The following is a 22,304-nucleotide window of genomic DNA, read 5'->3' as shown; positions in this document are numbered from 1 at the left end:
ATTAATTATTTGAAGATTAAAATCTCCTCGGCTTTGTCATATGGCTCTGTATTTTTAACAGTCTCCCCCCGAGACATTTAGCATGCTAGCATAGCTTTCTCCAAAAGCTGAGTATATACACTTAAAGCACTTACACTTGTACTTGACAACAGTCGCCCCAGGGATTATCAACACCTGTGAAAGTGTGATTTTCATGGGCAGTCTAGTCAGTGCTGACTTCAATTTTTAGAATTTATAACACATAATAGAAAATGTGTGATTTATTAACATAAAAATGTTACTAATTCTGTGGTATAACTTGGTCCCTGGTGTGAATTTAACTTATAAAATGAACTCATTGTATTTAAAATCTGCAATTTTCTGATGAAATCAGTGTAGACAATCTAAAAGTACATTTTCTCAGCTTAAAAATATATTTTCCATTATTAGGCCTTAAATATACTTGACTTGTTCCACAGTTATTGAAATATACTTTGTTCTGTAGTTTTTGAAATGCCGTCAAAATATTGATTATATATTACCATTTAAGTGCTGTGTTTATTAAAGGACTAATTCTAGAAGAGTCTCAAGATATTTTCCAAATATGGTGTCATTATAAGTTCTCTGGCTTAATCAGAGACCTTATACATAGAATTTATAAATAATATTTTAATCTATATTCTCATTTTCTGAATATTCTTAGTTCCAGCTAAAAAGAGGAATTCAATGAAAATCTCTTGTTCTCACATAATATACATGTCTGTCATTGATTATAACCATTTATCATGTGTTCTTATTAAAAGTAGACATTTAATTTCTTATATGTTTATATGTTTTTTTAATTTTCCTTTTCCTTCATAGTTTGGTTTATTTTGTGCTTTTGTTTGTTTTCTTCCATGGCTAGAATTCTACCTTGTCAAAGATTCCTGCCTTACAGAGTAGCACAAAGTCCCCAAGATGCAGCTCAGCCTGCCCTAGCGCGACTAAAAGGGCTACATTTTCTGACAGTTTATTCACACAGCTCACCTCAGCGGGCCCCACAGACCGCTTACCATACTCAGAATCAGGGAACAAGGTAAGGCAGCAAGCCAACCAAAGGTCCAGAAAGGAATATAACTGGGGAGAAGGATGCAATTCAGTAAATGTCTGAAAGCCAAGAGTTTCAATCCTAAAGTGTTTGACATATAAACAATATACCCTATTAAAAATCTGATACCAATTAAATGTTTCAGTAGTTATAAACAGCTTAATCATTAAAAAACGGAACTTGTGTTTTTGTAAGATATACAGTACATAATTTATTATTTGATATTTAATAAAATTTCAAATACAAAATATATTTCATATTATATGTGACACATATAATCTAAGGGTACCAAATTATATAAAATATAATGGACAGTCTGGGCTCAGCATCAGACACATCAGGATTTAATACTAAATCTGCTACATCCCAGTTCAGTGATTCTTAACAAGAATTACATAAACTGTTGAAACCTGTTTCCTCAGCTCTAAAATGCATATAATATTTTGGGGTAAAAATTAAATAACCAGTGAATGTAAAGTGCTTAGCATTCTTGTCACAGAAGTGCACTATATACAGGAGTGGTCATCGTTAAATACTGTTCATGCAGTGCCCTTCTGCCAGTCTTAGTGATACAGTATCATGCTGATGAAGACTGGTCAGGAAAATTATGAATTACCTGGAGATTACTTCAGCACATTTCTACTCATGTTATCACTTAGAATTTGAATTTCACAGTCAATTTTTAGCATTCACTCCAAAATAATATATTTTTGTATTCTGAACTCTTTCTAAGTTGTAAAGGACAAATACTTATTAAGTATGTACAAGTCAGTAGTGTAAAAGAAATTCCTCTATTGACCCAGGAGGATAATTTTAGCCAGGGCAGTATAATCTCTCTGTATCCGAAGATTCACGGGAACCCAACGTCATTTTGTTTTCTCCAATCAGGATGGAGTTACCAAGAGCCCAGAGAAGCGTTCTTCTCTGCCGAGACCTTCCTCCATCCTTCCTCCTCGCCGAGGTGTATCAGGAGACAGAGATGAGAACTCCTTCTCTCTCAACAGTTCTATCTCCTCTTCTGCACGGCGGACCACTCGTAGGTTTATTTTGGTTTGGCTTCCTTTTCATTCACTTTTTAAAAATCCCTTAAGTGGAGTAGCTTATAACATATTTATATTTTACATTTTCAAATACAGCCTGTATTTACGTCGGATTATATTTGTCCTAAGAATCAGAAATTCAGACTATCAGTGGGTCCAAAACAATTATTTGAGTCAAAACAACTGATGGAGGAAATGAATATATACTACTTTGTTATCCATTAAATAGGATTGAAATTAAGTCACCTTCAGGATTGTTTTTCTCTTCTTTCAAGTTTAAAGTGAAAAAGATAATTCAAAAGGACTAATTAGCATAGAAAAGCAATTGCCAGGGATTTTTTTAAATATGAAAGCGTAACCTTTATTAGAATTCCAAGTCATAAAAACTAACTGAAAAATCAACACTCAAAATCAAGAATCCTGCTCAATTTGGTAAGAATTTGCATTCCAGTGAAGCTGTTAACATAGCATGTTCTGTGTGATAGCTTCAATTTCTTTTGATCTCATAATGTAATGCTCAGCAATGATCATAGTTTATGTGAAGAATATAAAAATGCTCCAATCATTACTCACTTACATACTATGTTACTACCAAGACTATCTAGTAATTCAAACTATTTTCATAAATGTGTTTCTACTACCACAAAATTAGCTATTATTTATTAATCATTTATAGATGCTGAAATCTTGATACATTTTTCAATCAATTCAATTAAAATGCTGATGGTCAGGTATTAATAGCCTCATTAAATCTACTGATGAGAAAACTGACCTTTTAAAGACAGTAATTTGTCAGTACTACACAGCTAGTAAGTGGTTGAATTTGGTTTTCAGCCTACTGATAAATTCACAACCTGTCCTTTTAATGTCTTCTCTATATTCATTTAGAAGAAATAGTACTAGGGAATTGTTCTATAGAGTCACTCAGAAAATAGTATCCCTGTCATTTAGAAACTATTACAAAATGGTAGAAACATTTGGAGAATAGCATATCTGTCATTTAAAATCCATATGAAAGTGGTGGGGGGAAAAAAAAAGAAAGTGGTGGAAATTGCTACTACTATTGCATTACAGTTGATTTCACCACTTATTTTTTAAGTATTTAATAGTAATTGCCCCACTTCTCGGAGAAGGCAATGGCAACCCACTCGAGTACTCTTGCCTGGAGAATCCCATGGACAGAGGAGTCTGATGGGCTGCAGTCCATGGGGTCCTGAAAAGTCAGACACGACTGAGCGACTTCACTTTCACTTTTCACTTTCATGCATTGGAGAAGGAAATGGCAACCCACTCCAGTGTTCTTGCCTGGAGAATCCCAGGGACGGGGGAGCCTGGTGGGCTGCCGTCTATGCGGTCGCACAGAGTCGGACACGACTGAAGTGACTTAGCAGCAGCAGCAGCAGCAGCAGCCCCACTTCAAATGTGACTATTTTGTATGACACTTAAACTGTTTGTTTTTTGCCTGTAATGAAAGTGTTCGTTATAATGAGAGCAATTGTGTCCCGAAACATTTGGATTCATGAAGCATTAACATCCTTTGAGATACATGCTAGGAACACTTTGAAATCACTAAAACTCTTAACACATATGAAGTATTCAAATGAACTAGCAAAGAAAACCTTTAAGAGTCCATTATCTTCAGAGGAGAATTTAACTCCAAATATTTGGAGTTAGAATTGGGCATCAACAATAACCCCAGGGTTGCTGAGCCAACACAAAGTCACCAAGTGTTCCCCAAAGGCACCAAGTGTTCCCCAAAGGCACACCTTCAACTGCACTTGTGTTTGTTGCTATGGAAGCAAAATGGCACTTTCTCCCACAAATCCCAACTTTAAGCCACTGTGCTCTGCCTTTCAAAATGGCATGCATGCTAAGTCGCTTCAGTTGTGTCCACCTCTATACAAATTGCTTTTTATGTCCTGAGCCAAATCTATTTTGACTTTTTAACTTTATTTACATTCATAAGCATATGGCATTGTATTATTTGGTAATGAACATAACTGATACTCTGATAATCTAAGGACATAGGGTATATTTTATCCCTGCATAGCAGTAGCTAAAAGACATAGGGACAATTAGCAGAACAAACAATTTGCCTCTCCCATTTGTCTATCATCTCCTTAAGGTAAAGAATCTGCCTGCAGGAGACTGGGGTTCAAGCCCTGGGTCGGGAAGATCCCCTGGAGAAGGGAATAGCAGTCCACTCCAGTATTCTTGCCTGGAGAATCCCATGGACAGAGGAGCCTGGCGGGCTACAGTCTGTGGGATCAGAGTTGGACACAACTGAGCAACTAACACTATTACTCCTTAACTGCACAAGGGAATGTTCTAGCATTTTGTACTGCTATTGAAAAGATTTGAAAGAATGCTATGCAAGAAGTTTATTTAGCCCAAAGGGAGGGAAAGACATTGTCATTGTAGACTTGACAAGATAAGTAAGAACAAACTGTAATAGAGTAACTCATAAATACTTTTTAATCATTTTAGTAACTTAGATTTAATCTTTTCTATTTCAGAACACATAGGAAACACTCAAATTTGTCATTTTTTGATGACTAGAACATAATTTATTACAATAAAAATTGATTGATATCTATTGAACTGCAGTATTAAGAGCTTCTTAATACTTGTGACTGATTTTTTCTCATTTTCCAGATATAACACAGTACCTTCCTCCTTGACATATTCAAAACATAAAGCCATTTACTCTTGTTGCTATGGAGTCGCTAAGTAGTGTCCACCTCGTTGCAACCTCGTGGACTGTATATAGCACATCAGTCTCTTGTGTCCTTCACTAGTGCTGAGTTTGCTCAGATTCATGTCCACTGAGTCACAAAATAACTCTCAAATATTTTTCTTAGTTAATGTTGTTATGCATATCTGGAATATTGCTTCCACTCAGTCTCCATTACAGTAAAATTTCCTCCGTACATAGAGAAATTTTGAATCAAGTCCGTAACATTAAAAAAGAAAATATGTTGAACTTCTGCTGTGTTCAGGCCCAACAAAAGACACCAGTGCTAGGTAGAGGGACAAAGAATAAAGATATGATCCCCCTCCCCAGAAGACCTGAGATAGTCAAGAAAGATGAAATGATGGAGAATACATTTGGGGGAGAAATAAGTTTTCTGAAGAGATTTTTCAGAACATACTGACTGACTCAAACCAAGATCAAAACCTTGGCCCATAAACAAACTTTGTAGCCAGGAATCTACAAAAAGCCAAGTTGAATGTGGTTGTATTACCCTGGTCTTGAAATGTCATATTTGTGGAAAGCAATAAAAATCACTAATTTGTCACTTTACTCTTCTCAAATCCCATTTCATATTTATCGTTGAAGCGTCTACCTATGTCTTTCCCTTCTACTAAAAGACCAAAAGGACACAGGGCAACTTTCCTTGATATGTGAAAACTGTTCACTGAGAGAGGAAATTGTTCTGTTTCTCCAGGAGATTGAGCCTGGGTAGAGTTATTTTGTCTGCAGACTTGAGCTCACTCCTTGTAAATATTTAAGCAAAGATTATTAATAATTGTCCCCCTTCTCAGGAAGAACTTTCTACATTGATGATGAGTTATATCAGTTGACTCTAAGATTCCTTCTACTTTACTGATTTTAAAGTTAATGAGTTATATCTTTATCCTCCTCAAAATTTCTAGAAGATTCATTGATTTTACAAAGTGACATTGTTGTCATTTAGTCACTAGGTCCTGTCCGATTCTTTGCAACCCCATGGACCGTAGCCCACCAGGCTCCTCTGTCCATGGGATTTCCCAGGCAAGAATCCTGGAGTGGGTGGCCATTTCCTTCTCTCGGGGATCTTCTTGACCCAGGAATCCAACCTGCATCTCCTGCTTTGGCAGGCAGATTCTTTACCACTGAGTCACCAGGAAAGCCCCACAGAGTTACATACTTAGCAGTAAAAACTAAAAACCATGCCCTTTCTATAAAATAGTTTTTAAAGTGAGAGAATTTGTATAACATAAACAACGTAAGTCAGTATTCTATTATTGGAATCAATGTATTATTTTAGGAGAACAGACTTTTAGATTTAAGAGGAAAGCTCAACAAATATTAAGAAGCTGAGTATCATATCTGCCTTAGAATTTAATGTCATCTGGGTAAATGAGCCTTAAAGTCCTTATTACTGAATAAGAAATAAAAAGAGCCGCATCTATTGTGTATGCACATGTTTGGTTATCAAATGTTTGGTATTCACAAAAGTTCTTTGAAAAAGTGAGAATCTCCTATTTTAATGAGAGTCTCCTAAGGTGTGTCCTCTTTTTAATATCATTATTCTTTTAAAAAAGCATTTGAAGTGGCATTTACGCACACATTTTAAAAGATAATATAAAAGAGAAACAGCATAGGAAAATGGGGGAAAGAGTTAAATGATAAAATGAGGGTAACATCAAGTTGAGGCAAAGAAATGCATCTTACAGCATCTTGTATAATAGACAGTGAGGGATTATTGATTTGACTCCAAACTGCAAGCTAGTACTGAAAGTATGGGAGAAAACACAGTCAAGTACAAGATTCACTGTGAATAAATTGTTGTAACATCCCACTTTTCAAAAGAGAGAGCTAGATTTTTTTAAGCTAAATAATTTTCTACACAGGCCAAAATCATGTGATCTAAATACACTGTTTTGTGTTGTATATCCACGTGGATCTCGGAATAAACTTTCTGCACAAAGGAATAAATATTCTACACATCATTCAAAGAATCTTCAGTTTATATGAGTCCACAAAGAATATTAAGTGCAGACTCTTTTTTCCAACTAAAGGCAGATCCATATGCTTTAATGACCATGCAAGTAAAAAATATTTTTGACATATTCATAATGAAAATTAAGAATAAATCAGGAAAACCCAAGTATTATCTTCACACTGATAGCAATGCATGTTCAAAAGAATGTCATCAATTTGTGAGCCTAAAAATACGAGATTCTCACCTTTTCAAGCATTGTTGTAATATGTAAATATCCTAAACCCTTTAGAAATTTGATGAATTGTAAGTTCTAACAATGGATGGGAAAAGGGGTATCTCAGGGAAGAACTTTCTGACACTGTGGTTTGGGTTTGGTTTTGTTAATATAGGGTCAGAGCCAATTCGCAGAGCAGGAAAAAGTGGCACTTCCACACCCACTACCCCTGGATCAACGGCCATCACTCCTGGCACCCCACCAAGCTATTCTTCACGCACCCCAGGCACTCCTGGAACCCCCAGCTACCCCAGGACCCCTCACACACCAGGAACCCCCAAGTCGGCCATCTTGGTTCCCAGTGAGAAGAAAGTCGCCATTATACGCACGCCTCCAAAATCTCCTGCTACTCCCAAACAGCTTCGGCTTATCAACCAACCACTGCCAGACCTGAAGAATGTCAAATCCAAAATTGGATCCACAGACAACATCAAATACCAGCCTAAAGGGGGCCAGGTAAGAATCACATGAACACACATATTTGCTGCCGAAGTATAATCCCCGTTACTTACTATGTTTCCATCCTCATTACAGGCTTACAGTTGTTAAAAGGGAGATGGAGGTTTTATGGCGTTACTGGTTGTGATTTATTAGCAGTAGTTTGGATCTTATCTGCGAAAGCTACCTTATAGAATATAGTGTAAATAATATGCCATGTCCATTCCTTCTGGTTATTATTAGATAAAAATTGATTTAACCATAGAGGAGAATCTCTTAGTTGATTACCTAATAGATCCTTTTTGAATGTATCTCTGTTGACTTGTGGATTTTAACTTAGGAGATATAAGTTTCATTTCTGGTATAAATTCGAGTATTATCTGGTATGAATTCTGGTATGATACTGGCTTTGAGCTCATTTGGCCATCTTTTAGTGATACTACTTTTATCACCTTCCTTCTCCCCAAGGATTTCCTATGACTACCATTTCCCCATGTTCATTCCAAATCAGAGCATGATTCCCCAAGTTGTTTTCTCAGCCTGCTATTGCCTAAACATTGCAAAGGGCAGATATTCACGTTGGTAATTAATAAATGACTCTACATGAGTCTATAAGAAATTCCGTTTCAGAATAATTGTGTTAAATAGAGTTATTAGTAAAACTCTACCTATTGTCTCTTAACTTCAGCTTCAGAGCAAACATTTATATTTATTTTTTCTAACCAGAGAGCTTGAGTTCTACCTTAACCTAAACATTGCTTACACATTGTATGTCTGGACAAAGCAATTAGCCTGGAAGGAGATAAAACAAATATCACCTGATGTTTCCCTTGTGATATTGATATGCCCATAGTTTGACTTTTATTGTAAATGAAGAGATGAAACACCCATCCTTGAGTAAAAGGAGGAAAGCAGTAATTTCCTTTATACATTAACAAAGTATAATGCCCTTGTTCAATATACCAAGAAAAACTTTAAAAAAAAAAACAAATATTTTTTTCCTCTCTTTTTTTTTTGTCTCTTGTATTTTCTGCCACTGATTTCTGGTATCCCTCTCTCACGCCAAAGAAAATACATTTTCAGCAGGTTTAGAAGAAATGTCTTGCCAAAACATGAAGCTGTCAAAGACTCCCACTCAGCATTGAAACAAAAATTTAATGTTGCTTTTTCCTTTAGCAACAGACTTCTCTGCTTTCTCATTATGATTCTGTTCAAGAAAGTCCAGAGTTAAAAAAAATCAACCAAAGAAGGGAGGAAGGGCTCAGAATTCCATTTTTAGAACAACTGTAACATTCTATAATAATATAGTCACAGAAAGATCCTTTTTTTATAGAAGAATGTAATTAAAATATGAGCTACAAGAAACCTTTTTAAGCAAAAAAAAAAAGAAAACAAATTATATCACATTTAAGCCTATAATTCCCAAAGTCTCATACTCTTGCCTTTATCATACTTTTGTATATCCAAGAGAAGGAAATATTTCAAGCCTTTTGGAAATATCCAAATGTAATATTATTTTATATATATACATAAATAATTGAAAAAAGTTGAATAAAATAAATTTATACCAGTTTGCAAGTTTATCATTTTTGTTCTTTTGATCTACCTCCTAAAATAGAGTAGTTATCATGTGTATTTAAATCAGTTCTCTTTTTGTGAATATCCTAGTGTCCTAATATTTTCCTTAATTAAATGTGAGGTTTATTTGCCTATCTTCTGGAAAATATTGATACTTAAAAGAATCTATTTCTTCTTAGAATCACACGGGAGTTAATTATCTCAAAGATATTTTATTGAAACTAAAAAGAAAATTTAATAAAACGTAAATGCTTATTGATCTAATTTGACAATAAAGATTTTATTCAAAGGACTTTTATTTATTTTTATTTATTTATTTTTTTATTTTATTATTTTTATTATTATTATTATTTTTTATTATTTTTTTTTTCCAGTGGGTTTTGTCATACATTGATATGAATCAGCCATGGATTTACATGTATTCCCAATCCCGATCCCCCCTCCCACCTCCCTCTCCACCCGATTCCTCTGGGTCTTCCCAGTGCACCAGGCCGGAGCACTTTATTCAAAGGACTTTTAAAGGTAGAAAGACAGAAAGTGGTTTTGGCCTCAGCTTTGCTAGAATCATTAAGTTAAACCAACCCCCAAATGTGAAGACTTAAATTTATTTTCTCTTTTACTTCTTTATATCTTGCTGTGAATATTTCTGTGTCTAATTTTAATTTTCTCCTGTTTTTGTTAATTCCTAAAGTTGATGTAAAGACATTCTTCTGAGGTGAACCAGTGCTGCCCTAGAGGTTATGGTAATTAAGGGCTAGCAAACACATATAACAAAGAAAATTAAAGAAAGAATAGAATTAGCCTCAAAATCACCATGTCAATTGAAGAAAATCTTTTGTTCCATGAGGCCAGTGTTAAACTAATGCAAAATTATCCTATTGCAATTTCAGATGACTTGGAAAAATTCTACAATAGTGGAATTATAAAGTGACTTTTGTTGGAGAAATGGGAAGTGTTTCCTCACCAAGATAAGACATAGATGAAAGGAGTATATTTGCCTACTATTTTGTGATAGATGGCGTCAATGTATTTAAATTGGAGAGGAAAATGAATTAGAAAATTTGGATGCACTACAGTTGAACTGTCTTTGTAGGAAACATATTTTACTCAACATTTAACACTATGCTCCTAAAAGCCTCCTTATAGTGTATGGTCTTCTCACATACAGAGGGTGAGGAGAGTTTCTTTTTCTGTACATGTTAAACTGGGGATTTTCACTGGATTTTAAAGGTTCAACTTTATAAAACAACTTAAAAAAATTTTTATGTAAAAGTTTCTTAGAAATTATCAAGATAGTAATAATATGCCAAAGACCCTTGTTATTAATATCTGGTTGAGAATCCATAAACTGGGGAAATCGAAGCCAGTAGTATGTTGTCCCCAATAGTAAATTGTATATATTAGGATATTTGAATGGATAGTGACCAACCCAGAATCATTAAAGAGAATAGGACAATAGCAATACCTTCTATAGGAGCCCAGTTTTATAGCAGACATATGTCATCTATAGTTACTGAGAAAAATAGTCACACAATTCTTATTAGTGAAGATGGGAGTAAATAGGTCGTTATAACCTTAATTCATATAATTCAGACCATCTCTACAGACTCTACTGTCATAAAATTTGGAGTGGTTTGATTGTATGTAAATAATTTAATTTTTAAAGCATTATTATTTTTGTATTAAAGTTTGTGCAGTCACTGAATATAAAGAGAAGAAATCTCTAATAGAAGATATATGTGTCTTAGGAATTCAACAACAACCTTCCACGTTGGGAAGCTTTTATTATTTGCCCCAATTTCAATGTTTATTGCTCTTCCATATGTGTTAAGTTGTGTGCTTATGGCTGTTATCTCTTCTGTTAAAGTCCAGTTTTCTTTTGGCAAAGAGGCTCAACTCAGAGCTCAGTTCAGTGAGGTAGGTCAATGCCTAATGGAATAGATAATAAGCTAGGTGAAGCTGTGAGGGGCGTTGCAAAAAGCAATAAAGTTCATCTTTTTGCTAAAATGTAAATTCAGTCTACTGGTAAGAACATATGCAATCTCAAATTCACTATAGATAGTAAGCTTGGTTAATTTAACTCAAGGGATAGGTAAAGGTATCTTATTAAGTGTATTAATTTGAAACTGTCTCACTGTACATAGCTCCTTAATCTATGGTCATCCAAATCTAAATTTTAAAATAAATAGTGTTAGCTTTTTAAGGACTCGGCTGCTTGATTTGAACAAAGATAGGAAAATAACCAGTTTCTCTAAATGTGTGACATTAAAAAAAATTAAACAATAGCTGAATGAGTGGCATTTTTTCTGTCTATGGATCAGATCCATCGAAACAGATACATTACCACATGTAAAGTCAATAGCCAGTAGAAATTTTCTGTATGACACAGGCAACCCAAATCCAATGCTCTGTAACATCCTAAAGGGGAGACAACTTAGCAGGAGGTTTAAGAGAGAGGAGACATGTGTATATTTATGGCTGATTGATGTTGATGTATTAGAGAAACCATAACGATATTATAAAGTAATAAAGCAATTATCCTCCAATTAAAAATAAAAGTAAAAATAAATCCCTTTATATACTCTAACAGACTCCATAAATATTTGTGCCACAAAGGGCAAGCTGAAGGTGAGTGAAAAAGCAGTGTTTTTTAAATAGAAGCAATGAGAGAGAGTAAGAAGAAAATGAATTAAATGAAATGTAAAGTGGAATCTTTTTTATATTTTTTATATAAAATTGTAGGCAATATCCTGAGACTTTTTTGGCCTTTCATGTGCTACCTTGAATGAGTTGCTTTCAATTTTATATTCAAGGGGAAAAATGAAATTAATTCTGGAGGCAACTATAAATTATGGTGAAACAGGATTTTTTTCTTATCATATAAAATTATTATGACCAATTTTGTGAAGGTCTACTAAGGTGCTATCAATATACATAGGCACATTTACAGAATCAAAAATTTTATAAACAGAGAAAAATAAGTTTATTTAGATCTTTTTCTTATTTGCATATTTATTCTTTAATCATTTACGAAGACTCTGCTGTGTACTATGTGACACATGACACGTGGTCTGTACAATCTAAGCAGAAGTGTTTGTTTTTCTTGTCCTCCCCTGGTGTCCTGCCTTTATTTGATTTTAAATTTTTTTCCAAGCCATTTCTTTCCATCACCTTAGGGTTACAAATAAGTACTAGTTAAAAAGTATAATAAAATACCCCACTAATTGTAAAATACTCTCAGTCAACCCAGCATGAAGAAAAGCTGTTCACCAAAATATATTACATAATATTGACAAGAAATTTTTTTTTTGCAACCAAAGTCATCATTATCTCAAAATGAAAGCTCCTTGAAATCAGGGACTCTGTCTTTATGCAACAGAACTTTAATAACTATAATTCAAGTACTTTTGTAAGGTAATGAAAAGTTTTCAAGCTAGGCTTCATAAATATTAATTATTAAAAATGATGGAAAAATTATTACTTTGGGTTTACAAAGCTGAGACCTGTAGACTCTCTTTTTGTTTGTTGTTCATTTACAAACCAAACAAGGACATGGGAACAGCCTTGAATCTCAGGTTGTTTTCAAACAATTGAACGGACTCTTGAAAAGTTAGTTTATTACCAACGTGGCCTAATATTCCTTACACTATCTTAAAGTTTTAAACTAAAGAAAAAATGTAATGTCAAGAAGTTATGGCATATGAACTTTATAAACCTCTTTGTATGTTAATTTTCATGAGTCACAATGACTGTTGTGTTTGTAACTTTCCTTCCAGTGTCCATGGACAGACCGCTTAAACTGTGTAACAGCAGCTCTAATGGCTAAACTCAATGTCTGTTCACCAAAAAGTTATTTCCAAATTTTTCAGCGTTATCTATTCACTCCAAGATTTCTCAGTGTAGTTCTACTTTCTGCCCTTTGTGACACAGCCTACACAGGAGAATTGAGCTCTCACCTAAATGGATCCTCTCCCACATTCTTTTCCTTAGAGCTCTGTGGAATTGTTTGTTTTGACATGAACTATTATTTCTGTTTAAATGTGTAAGGAATATACTTACTGTTTATATTTGATAGACTTCGTTTTGAAGATGTTATTGGTCAGTGTACGTAAGTGTTAATTAAAATTCAGAATGGACTATAATGTTTATATACCTGTGTGCATTCTGACCAGAGTACCAGGTTGTTAACAGATGAATATTTGAAGAGCACTATCCAGAGAACTTTTAATCTTCAGGAATATATATGACATAAAAATATTTTTATTTTAATATATGATGCCTATGGACTCTATAGAGGCTACATAGTTTCATTAAAGTTGAATGTTATGGAATAGGAAATACTTTTGAGAAAGGCAGAAAGTGTTTTTATTATGCAAGGATAAAGAAAAACTTCATAAGCATTCCTAAGAAATGAGGCAAACCCAAAGAAAAAGCTTACTGCCCTATAAAGTTGAAGGGAAGTCAATTGAATGTCACTCAATTCTGTGTAAGACTACCTTGGATGGGGAAAGAAAGAAATGATTTTGTAATTGAGGCTCATACCTAGAGGATGCCTGAGGGCCCAGCACCAAATTGTAAAGAACTGAGAACAGAATCCAACTTTTAGACACCAAGTTACTTTCCGTATCTTGCTATCTTGAGTTGACATGTGGATATTTTATTTTTAAAAAGCAGCAGCAGAGAGTGTCAAAAAAAAATCAGATTCCCATTGCTCAAGGAACCCAAGTTGACATCGCGATTACTAACTCTGGTTTATAAACTGTTTTATTCAAAACTAAAATTGGGATTGTATTTTCTTTCATTTTTCATGTTTCATGTTTCAGCTAATTTCTAGTAAGAGAGACCTATTCCTGCCTGCAGGCATATCCCACATTTTGTATTCCTGCTCTTTCTTAGAGTAACCCCATTTGGGGGAGGAAAAAAAGCTCCTTTCTCTACAGGAGCAATTAAGCTTATATGCAGAGAGAGTACAGTGGCAGATCATTTCAATTGAACCATTTATGATAAAATTCAACTAGAATCACATCAAGAATATCCAAAAAGTAACTCTTCTGTTCTTTCCTAGAGTAGTGGAGGAATAGATAGAACTAAGTTAAAATAAAATAATTCTGATTAAATATTCAGTTGCATTAATCTATTCTTTATAACTCTTCATGCTTATAAGACCCTTACATGAAAGAAAAATCAGTGATGTTTGCATATAAGTCACCAATATATGCCCAAAAGAATGAAATCCTTTTCTGCCAACCCCACACTGAGGAACTGGTTTGAGTGAACCTTGAAAGATGATCTGTTACATACTCAACTTGGAGTGAAGGCATTCTGTCACGAGATAATAACATAAAGACATCATGGGGATGAACTTGAAAATATAAACAAGACCCTTAAGGTATAAACTATAGCACAATCTGGACAAAATGTAAAGTATTAAAAGATAACTCAAGCGTCAGTATTGCTGCGAACCTTGGTTGCCTGGCTATAAGTTTTATATTTTGTCTCATTTTACAAGAAATAGGAAATTTAGTAGAATTTTTAATAAGGCAGAGCTTTAGGAAGCTGATCCAGTTGCTTGATATAATAATACATTTCACTGTGCTATGAAATATGCAGAAGGAAAGATTTTCATATTCTTTGCATTAATAGAGCAACATTTTTAAAAAAAATTAACAAAGATTAAAATGTGGTTTTGAGTTAATGTTGGATAATGATTATTTGATTATTTTTCCTTTATATCATGAATATAAAAAATTATTTAATTTGTAAAATAGAAGTTCATTATATCTTTTTAGGCAGTCTCCAAGATATTAAAATAATTTTCCCTTGACATGGGCTTTAGGAAAATAAAAGTCCAATGAAAATTTTTTCCCAAAGAAAGCAGTTTTCATTTCAATTTATCCATAGAGAACAGAGAGTTAAAACTCAACTCTCTGATTTAAAAAAAAAAGAAATATTTGAAATAAAGCTTTACCCTTCACTGCAGCCATCTGTTTTTCAATTTTGTGGGTGGGATGGCTTCTAAGGACTGCCAGTATTTGTGGAATCAACTCTCTAAGGTGTTATTTGTCAATGATCCTAGAGATGTTTGGCATGAAGTAGTTTGTAATTGTGCTAAGGCATAAATGTGAGTTACATGGCTCAGGTACAAGTTGTCAAGCTAGAGTGTAAATCTCACTGAACATCAAACATTCACAGCCCTGAGTGGTTTTATTTCTGTCCACTCAACCATTAAACAAAATGGTGAATGTCATACTCTGCCTTATTTTAGACAAAAGCAGTATACTATGAAGTTTTTCCAATTATGGAAATATGTAAAGGCTGTGCCATTAATGCATGTCAAAGTGAGCAAACATGGGTTAGTAAAATCTACCATCAAAAAAGGCCAGCTAGGTTTTTTACTAGAAAATCTATGATTCTCTTGAAAATCTGAAGAAAAACAACAGAAGTTGGCCTTGAAGTTTTAGGATTTAAAATTTGAATCATCTTTAAGTAATGCTGGCAATATGTCCTCTTTGGGTTGGAATCATTTGCTTTGGAAAATAATAAAAAATGTCAAACAGTTGATTAAACATTAAAGTCAAACAAATTTATGCAACTGAATTTGGAATTTCCATTTTTGCAACAAGTGAGTCAGATTTAACATTTGGCTTCTGATCACTTGATAATGAGTCACTTGATTGGTACTCTTATGATCTCTAAATTAAAACTTATAAATGAAATATGAGACTCAGTATATCCCCAAGGATTAGAAAAATGGCTTAGATGAATTCTTTTTCATTTCTAAAATAAATAGATCCTTATGCAGAATAATTTAAAGTATTATTATTATAAAAAACAATTATTTGCTTTCTAAGAATAACTTATCTGTGAGGTTTGAAATGTAATGGCCCTTATTGACTTGTTTATCTGCATCTACAGTTTACTTGAAACTCTTAGAACAACTGTGCTTTTTGTTAGATACAGACTTTGTGACATTGCCATTTTTTTTAATTAGAATATTTATTATGCCCGAAAGAGTGGCCACATCATTCTATCTTTTGAATTCAGATTTTGACAAGAGTCTCTTCCCTTCGGCTGCTGATGAGAGCTGTCGATGATGCTTCCCTGTAAGGAACAAGCTATCTTCTCAGTGTTAGGCAGACGCTGCAATTTAAGCTTTGTCTAGTTAAAAATAGTCAAGATTCAGTGTCCTTTTGAATTTTCTACTCTTTTTTGAAAATTCCAAGAGTTGTGATACCATTCCTGGAGAAAGCTGTATATCTAGGGTAAATTTATTTTGCTTTTTTTTATGTATAAGTGGATAAATACTGGAAATGTGATATCTCTCTAGCTATTCGGGGGTACTTGTAGTCAAAATGAAATAAAACAAACAAAATAATAAAAACAAACAAAATAAACAAAAAAATAACTAAAATAAACCTTTCCTTCCATTCTTACATTGCTTGTTTTGGAGGGCTCTCCAAAACATTCAAAATTCAGAAGATGCATGGAAGAAGCTACAAGAGTTATTACTATGCACATTACTTTACACCTGAGTAATATCTTTCCAGATCTGGATTTGCTGTTGTCCTCAAGATGAACACTGGACTTCCTGAAAATAGAAATGAAACAGCTAACCTCCAATCTGTTGGGCCCAATCCAGACCTGGACTACCTGTACATGACCTGGTTCAGGTCAGCTAGTTAACAGTCCTTGGTTTTCTCCCTTGTAAAAATGGAAAGGATGCTTTCACACCAAAGTCAAGGATATTGCTATTTATGAGCAGTTGTCAGAGAGTGGCCTTTCAGAAGGCTACGGAGCTGAACCTGCAAGGGAATCATGAAGCCTTTCAGTAGAGGAGGCCCAGAGTCTCCTTGTTGATGATCTTGGGAAAACCAGAGCTTCTTCCCTCAGATGAGTGAGAACCCTAACCTGTAGCAGTCAGCCAGACCAGTGTGAACCTCATCATTCTACATGGACCAGTCATAGTCAACTCAAGTGTACCAGGTGATTTACAGTCAGGCTAACACTCCAGAAGTTGGGGGGTGGGGTGGGGAGAGCACTGGCACATCCTTCAGAAACCAGGGCTGAACTATTGGACTTTCCGTGGAGGGGACCTGAGTCCCAGTGTTGCCCACAATATCGGAGACCTCACAGATAATTCAGGTTTTATTTTTGTGTTCCTATATTGTTTCCAGATTACAGCAGCCTACAGCCAGGGTATCTGAGGCTCTCAAGCACTGGCCCTTGGAGATGGGGGTGGGGGCTGCAGGAGAAAAACACTTCATATTTACATGATAGATCTGCTTTTCAGTTTCATTCTTAGTTTTTTCTCATAAATGATAAATGTAAGTGAAAAGGAGCTTGGAGCTTCTTTGGTGCTAACCCATTTCTGGTTCCCTGGTTCCCAATATCCTATCCCAGAATTTTGAAAGAAAATGCACAGTGAAGTTACTTCCAATTCCTTTTAGGTTAGGATTTTAAACAAGAAGATCGATTTTAGCAAGGTTCAGTCCAGATGTGGTTCCAAGGATAACATCAAACATTCTGCTGGGGGCGGAAATGTAAGTAGAAGCTATGTCAGCAGCTGTCCTGATTGTGTGGAGCCGTCTGCACAGCCGGCACGCCGTCTCCTTTCCCATCTCCTTTCCAACACCTCCCAGCACACTCCCCACTTCTTGTTGCTGCTCCACAAGTCCCCCTGGTTTGGGAGCTTGTCAGCCTTGCATTTTCGGGGATGGGCTTTCCATCCTTCCCTCTGAGATCACTGGTGAATGTCTCGCTTTTTAAACGGGGACACCATGGTTTTCAGGGAGATGGAAAGTCCATTTCACCTGCCAATTTGTTTGCTGGCCTTTGGCTTTAAGGTATTTTCTCATGCTGTCTCTGCTCCCTTGCAAAAGTCAGCTGAGCACACACTTTTCTAGCTCCATTAAAGTTACTCCTGAGGCAATGACTGATGTATGAAAGTATCCAAAGTGTATAATGTCAATCTTTTGTGCTTCATTATTCATGAGAGTTGGGATATCATTTGGAATAATTCAAACCTGGTGAAGCATGGCTCATCTGTAATCAAAGTGAAAGGATTCAAGTCCCAGTATACTCTTTGTCTTGATGTTTTTTTTTTTTTTATCCCTGTCTCTTAAATTGGGTGGAAATAATATCCTCTGAGAGGAAGAGAAAGATGAATTTATGTTTCTCAAAAGTATTTCAGGAAGAGTTGAAACAGGCAGACTCAAGCTAAAGTAGGCATGGTTCTTTGTTAACATTAGAATAATCAAAAAGGTGACTAGGCTGACTCTACTACAGATCCAATCACCTAGACCTCAGATTCTAGCCATCTGTGACTCAAGTAATTTATAGAGTATCAAATCCAGAATTCTCGCGTATCTAATAACGCTTGGTTTCTCGCTCCTCAGTTGGGCAGAGATGGAGTCAAGCAGTGAAAAAATAGACAAGCAAGTGCCTGATGTTCAAAGCAGCTCCACTGAGCATGAATCTATGCCACATGGGAGAACCCCAGCCAGATTTGCTGGGCTCCTTCCAGGGCACAGGGCTAAGCCTCAGGCTCGGTATTTACACTGACAGGCCCCCCTCCTCCCCAATGCCCTGACTGTAAGTACACACCATGTACTACTGTCACGGAAACAATCTTAGTCCTGGAATTAATGGGTAATTTTGAGAGTATCAGAAGATTGACCCAGCTGACCTCTACAATAGGTGCTGCTGGTCAAAACACCTACGAAGGAAAGGATGATTTTAAAGTTATTAGAGAAGCTTCCAACCTCCAAACCAGTAGTCTGAAACTTTCCCCTAGAGAAGAATCATTTGTTCACATGTGATTGATTTGAATGGGGAAGATTCCTTAACCCCATTTCCAGTGTTAGATTACATAATTCCCATGTATTTCTGATGTAAATGAACCAGGAACCATGCTTGGAAAGCACCCTTTCAAATATTAGAAGATGAATTGATTTCAGTAAAACCCAGAAGAAAAAAAAAAATTCTATCCTTTTATCATTTGGTGTGCAATAAAAATTGCATTTAGCCAAAATATGACAAGAGTATTTTAGAAAAGCATGTTTAGAGCTTTCTTCTTCTTGTATCTTAAAGCAGTGTTGGACTTCTTGTTTGTATGAGCAGTTTTGGTCACTTTCATGTAAAAATCACTTTCTAAAGAATACTTTCCCTCTTCACCTGGCTCTTTGCTTATGGAAAGGTTTAATACGGTGTGGCCTCTTTCTCTGAGTGGAAAGCTTGCCTTCTTAATACAGAAGTTCTGTCCCTTTGCAGCATGATCTGTTTTCTACTAATAAAATCTTCTCTTCTAGGATTTTCTTTCACTTGTGTTTTTCTTTCCAACCAAACATATGGGAGGACATATGGAAGATTAGGTTTTCCCATGTGTGTGTATATGTTGTTGTATGTTGTGAGTTTGGATATGTTTCTAGATTTTACATATGAGCTTGGGGGCTTATTTACATCTAAACTATTTTAAGCCTATTTTCTGTCCTTCACACAGGTACAGATTGTCACCAAGAAGATAGACCTAAGCCATGTGACATCCAAATGTGGCTCTCTGAAGAACATCCGCCACAGGCCAGGTAAATCAGTATTTTTAGTAGTCTGAGAGATATAAGATTGAATTCAAAAAATTGACAAACAAAGTTTTTGTTGCTGTGAGATATCTCATTGGAAGGACCTTTCCAGATCCTGATACTTCATGCTTGTGTTAATAGAAACTTAAATTAGAAATTTTAAGGCATCTTAATATGGACAAGTAAACTCAGTTACCACGAACAGGCCACATATCGTAGGACATGTTAAAAATGAAAAGATACAGGAGATGCATTTATCTGTATGAACTCAACATGATTATTGGAGCTCTTTTGAAATATATAGTCCATAAAATAACATTGGGCCATGTATTCTTACGTAATTCATGGACTGAAAGCAGCATTTCAAAGGTTTTGCAAGAAATTGTTTTTCTACATTATGTGGGGGGGGGGAGGGGATTGTGCTTTTTAACAAAACTGGAGAAATTTATTTTTCTGTTGAATTTCTCAGATCCAGGTCAATAAGCATTGTGAATCTTCAGAATGCAATGTCTCCCCAACTTATTTGACCACAGACTGCTTGTTTTTCTGAAATATCTCATAAGTTCAGTTCAGTTCAGTTGCTCAGTCATGTCCAACTTTTTGCGAGTCCATGGACTGTAGCACACCAGACTTCCCTGTCCATCACCAACTCCTGGAGCCTGCTCAAACTCGTGTCCATCAAGTCGGTGATGCCATCCAACCATCTCATCCTCTGTCATATGCTTCTCCTCCTGCCTTCAATCCCAGCATCAGGGTCTTTTCCAGTGAGTCAGTTCTTCGCATCAGGTGGCCAAAGTATTGGAGCTTCAGCTTCAGCATCAGTCCTTCCAATGAATGTTCAGGACTGATTTCCTTTAGGATTGATTGGTTTGATCTCCTTGCAGTCCAAGGGACTCTCAAGAGTCTTCTCCAACACCACAGTTCAAAAGCATCAATTCTTCAGCACTCAGCTTTATTTATAGTCCAACTCTTACATCCATCCATACATGACTACTGGAAAAACCATGTATCTCATAATATCTCATTATTATGAGATATCTCATATCTCATTATTATGATATCTTAGGATATCATAATATACAATATGGTATATTATGATATTTTATGATATATTATGAGAGATCTCATATCTCATAAATCTAGTGCCCTAAGGTAGAGTTTATATTCATATGTGCTAGTGATTTTTCCCTATTTAATTTGTGAATTTAATGTATTATGAGTCATTTTTTCTAAGTATCATGTACTATATGTTTTTGCTAAATTCCACCTCCATGCATAGGTAAATAATGGACAATTGTCAAATTTGTAAATTTTCTTGAGACTGTTTTGACACAACTTACATATACGATTGAAGGACAAAAAAATTAATTTTAACCATCTATTCTTGGCATCTTAATTAAACCAGGTAATATCTTATTCCCATGAGTCATAATCTCAAATGTTATCAGAACAAGGTAAAAGAACAACTGACCCCAGTGAGATTTCTGACCAGAAGATTAATGAGAAGAATCATTTCAGTTGAAAAACAAAAGGTTTAAAAAATGGATAAGTATTAGAAATATGTCTTGAAATTGGGCTTCATGTTGGCAAAGGGTATTAATAAAGCAAGTCAAGGAGATAGAAACTGCATATAAGTGATCTCCATTACTGATTTCAGAACTATTATCTGGAATTAGCTATCATTCATGAGATAGCAGGGACATATTCCCAGATGGGTATCTTCACAGCCCCCCATCTATGCCTTATATCTACAAACATTTAGCTGATTTTGTCCTGTGTCAACAGTATGATGGAAGTATTTGGGTATACTGCCTACCTTCTTCCAGAATACAAGAGAAAATATTGGACTCTGTAATTCCAGATGATAAGTATACATTTAGTTCAATTCACCTAAAGTCTTGATGCACAGAAAAATCTTCTATATACAAGAAAATATTATGTGTATGTTTTATGGGTCATAAAGGCTACTGTCATGGACTCCCACCTATTTCTCACTCTTACTTCATAATAAGTGAATCAGATGACCAAGTTCATAAAGACGTGTTAACACAATGATCTTTGACAATAGCAAGCTTTTCACAAAATTACTTTGGATTGTGGAATGTCTCAGAAGGAAGTAAGGAAGAAACAATTCATCACCTGGAGGCACAAATTGAAATAGCTAGTCTTTTGACTTCACTTTGGGACATATGAAGCTTGATGGGGATTATAATCCTCTGCATTTACTGCTCCTAATGGGGCCAGAATTTTTCAGAACCAAAGGCAGAGATCTCTGATTTCAAATGAGCTTCTCTAACAGTTATATAAAATTACCTAGCTAACCAAATCCAGTATTCTGACCTGGAGAATTCCAAGGACTATGTAGAGTTGGACACAACTGAGCAACTTTCACTTCACTTCAGTAAGACTTTAACAAAAATAGACTTCTCAAGTTTCCTTTTCTGAATATAGTTTGGGTCAATATTACATTGTTTTTCCCCTCTCTCAAAATATAGTCTAACAAAATTTTTAATAGGGTTATATTGACACAATATATAATCATAAAACTTGAAAAGACAGTTTCTATCAGAGGCTATGAAAAATATAAAAGTAAGATCCCAAGAAAGTTGATCTCCTGTAGTTGAA

At 35.2% G+C, this 22,304-nt stretch overlaps 1 protein-coding gene across 8 annotated transcripts in view; it reads left to right on the top strand.

The window, feature by feature from the left end:
- The window catches only part of MAP2 (microtubule associated protein 2), a 288,854-nt gene that overhangs the window by 260,289 nt on the left and 6,261 nt on the right, over positions 1-22,304 (top strand). For 3 of the 8 annotated variants that reach the window (XM_061148870.1, XM_061148867.1, XM_061148865.1), the window contains 5 exons: positions 884-1,054; positions 1,955-2,102; positions 7,205-7,545; positions 17,553-17,645; positions 19,604-19,685. In XM_061148870.1, the coding sequence (XP_061004853.1) occupies positions 884-1,054; positions 1,955-2,102; positions 7,205-7,545; positions 17,553-17,645; positions 19,604-19,685 (835 nt within the window). The remainder of the gene's footprint in view (positions 1-883; positions 1,055-1,954; positions 2,103-7,204; positions 7,546-17,552; positions 17,646-19,603; positions 19,686-22,304) is intronic. The other 5 variants (XM_061148873.1, XM_061148869.1, XM_061148868.1 and 2 more) reach the window with 3 other exon arrangements.

The sequence above is a fragment of the Dama dama genome, chromosome 8 (assembly GCF_033118175.1).
Source record: "Dama dama isolate Ldn47 chromosome 8, ASM3311817v1, whole genome shotgun sequence".
Lineage (NCBI taxonomy): Eukaryota > Metazoa > Chordata > Mammalia > Artiodactyla > Cervidae > Dama > Dama dama.
Note: the sequence above shows the minus strand (reverse complement) of the source record. Positions and strands in the feature narration are given on the sequence as shown.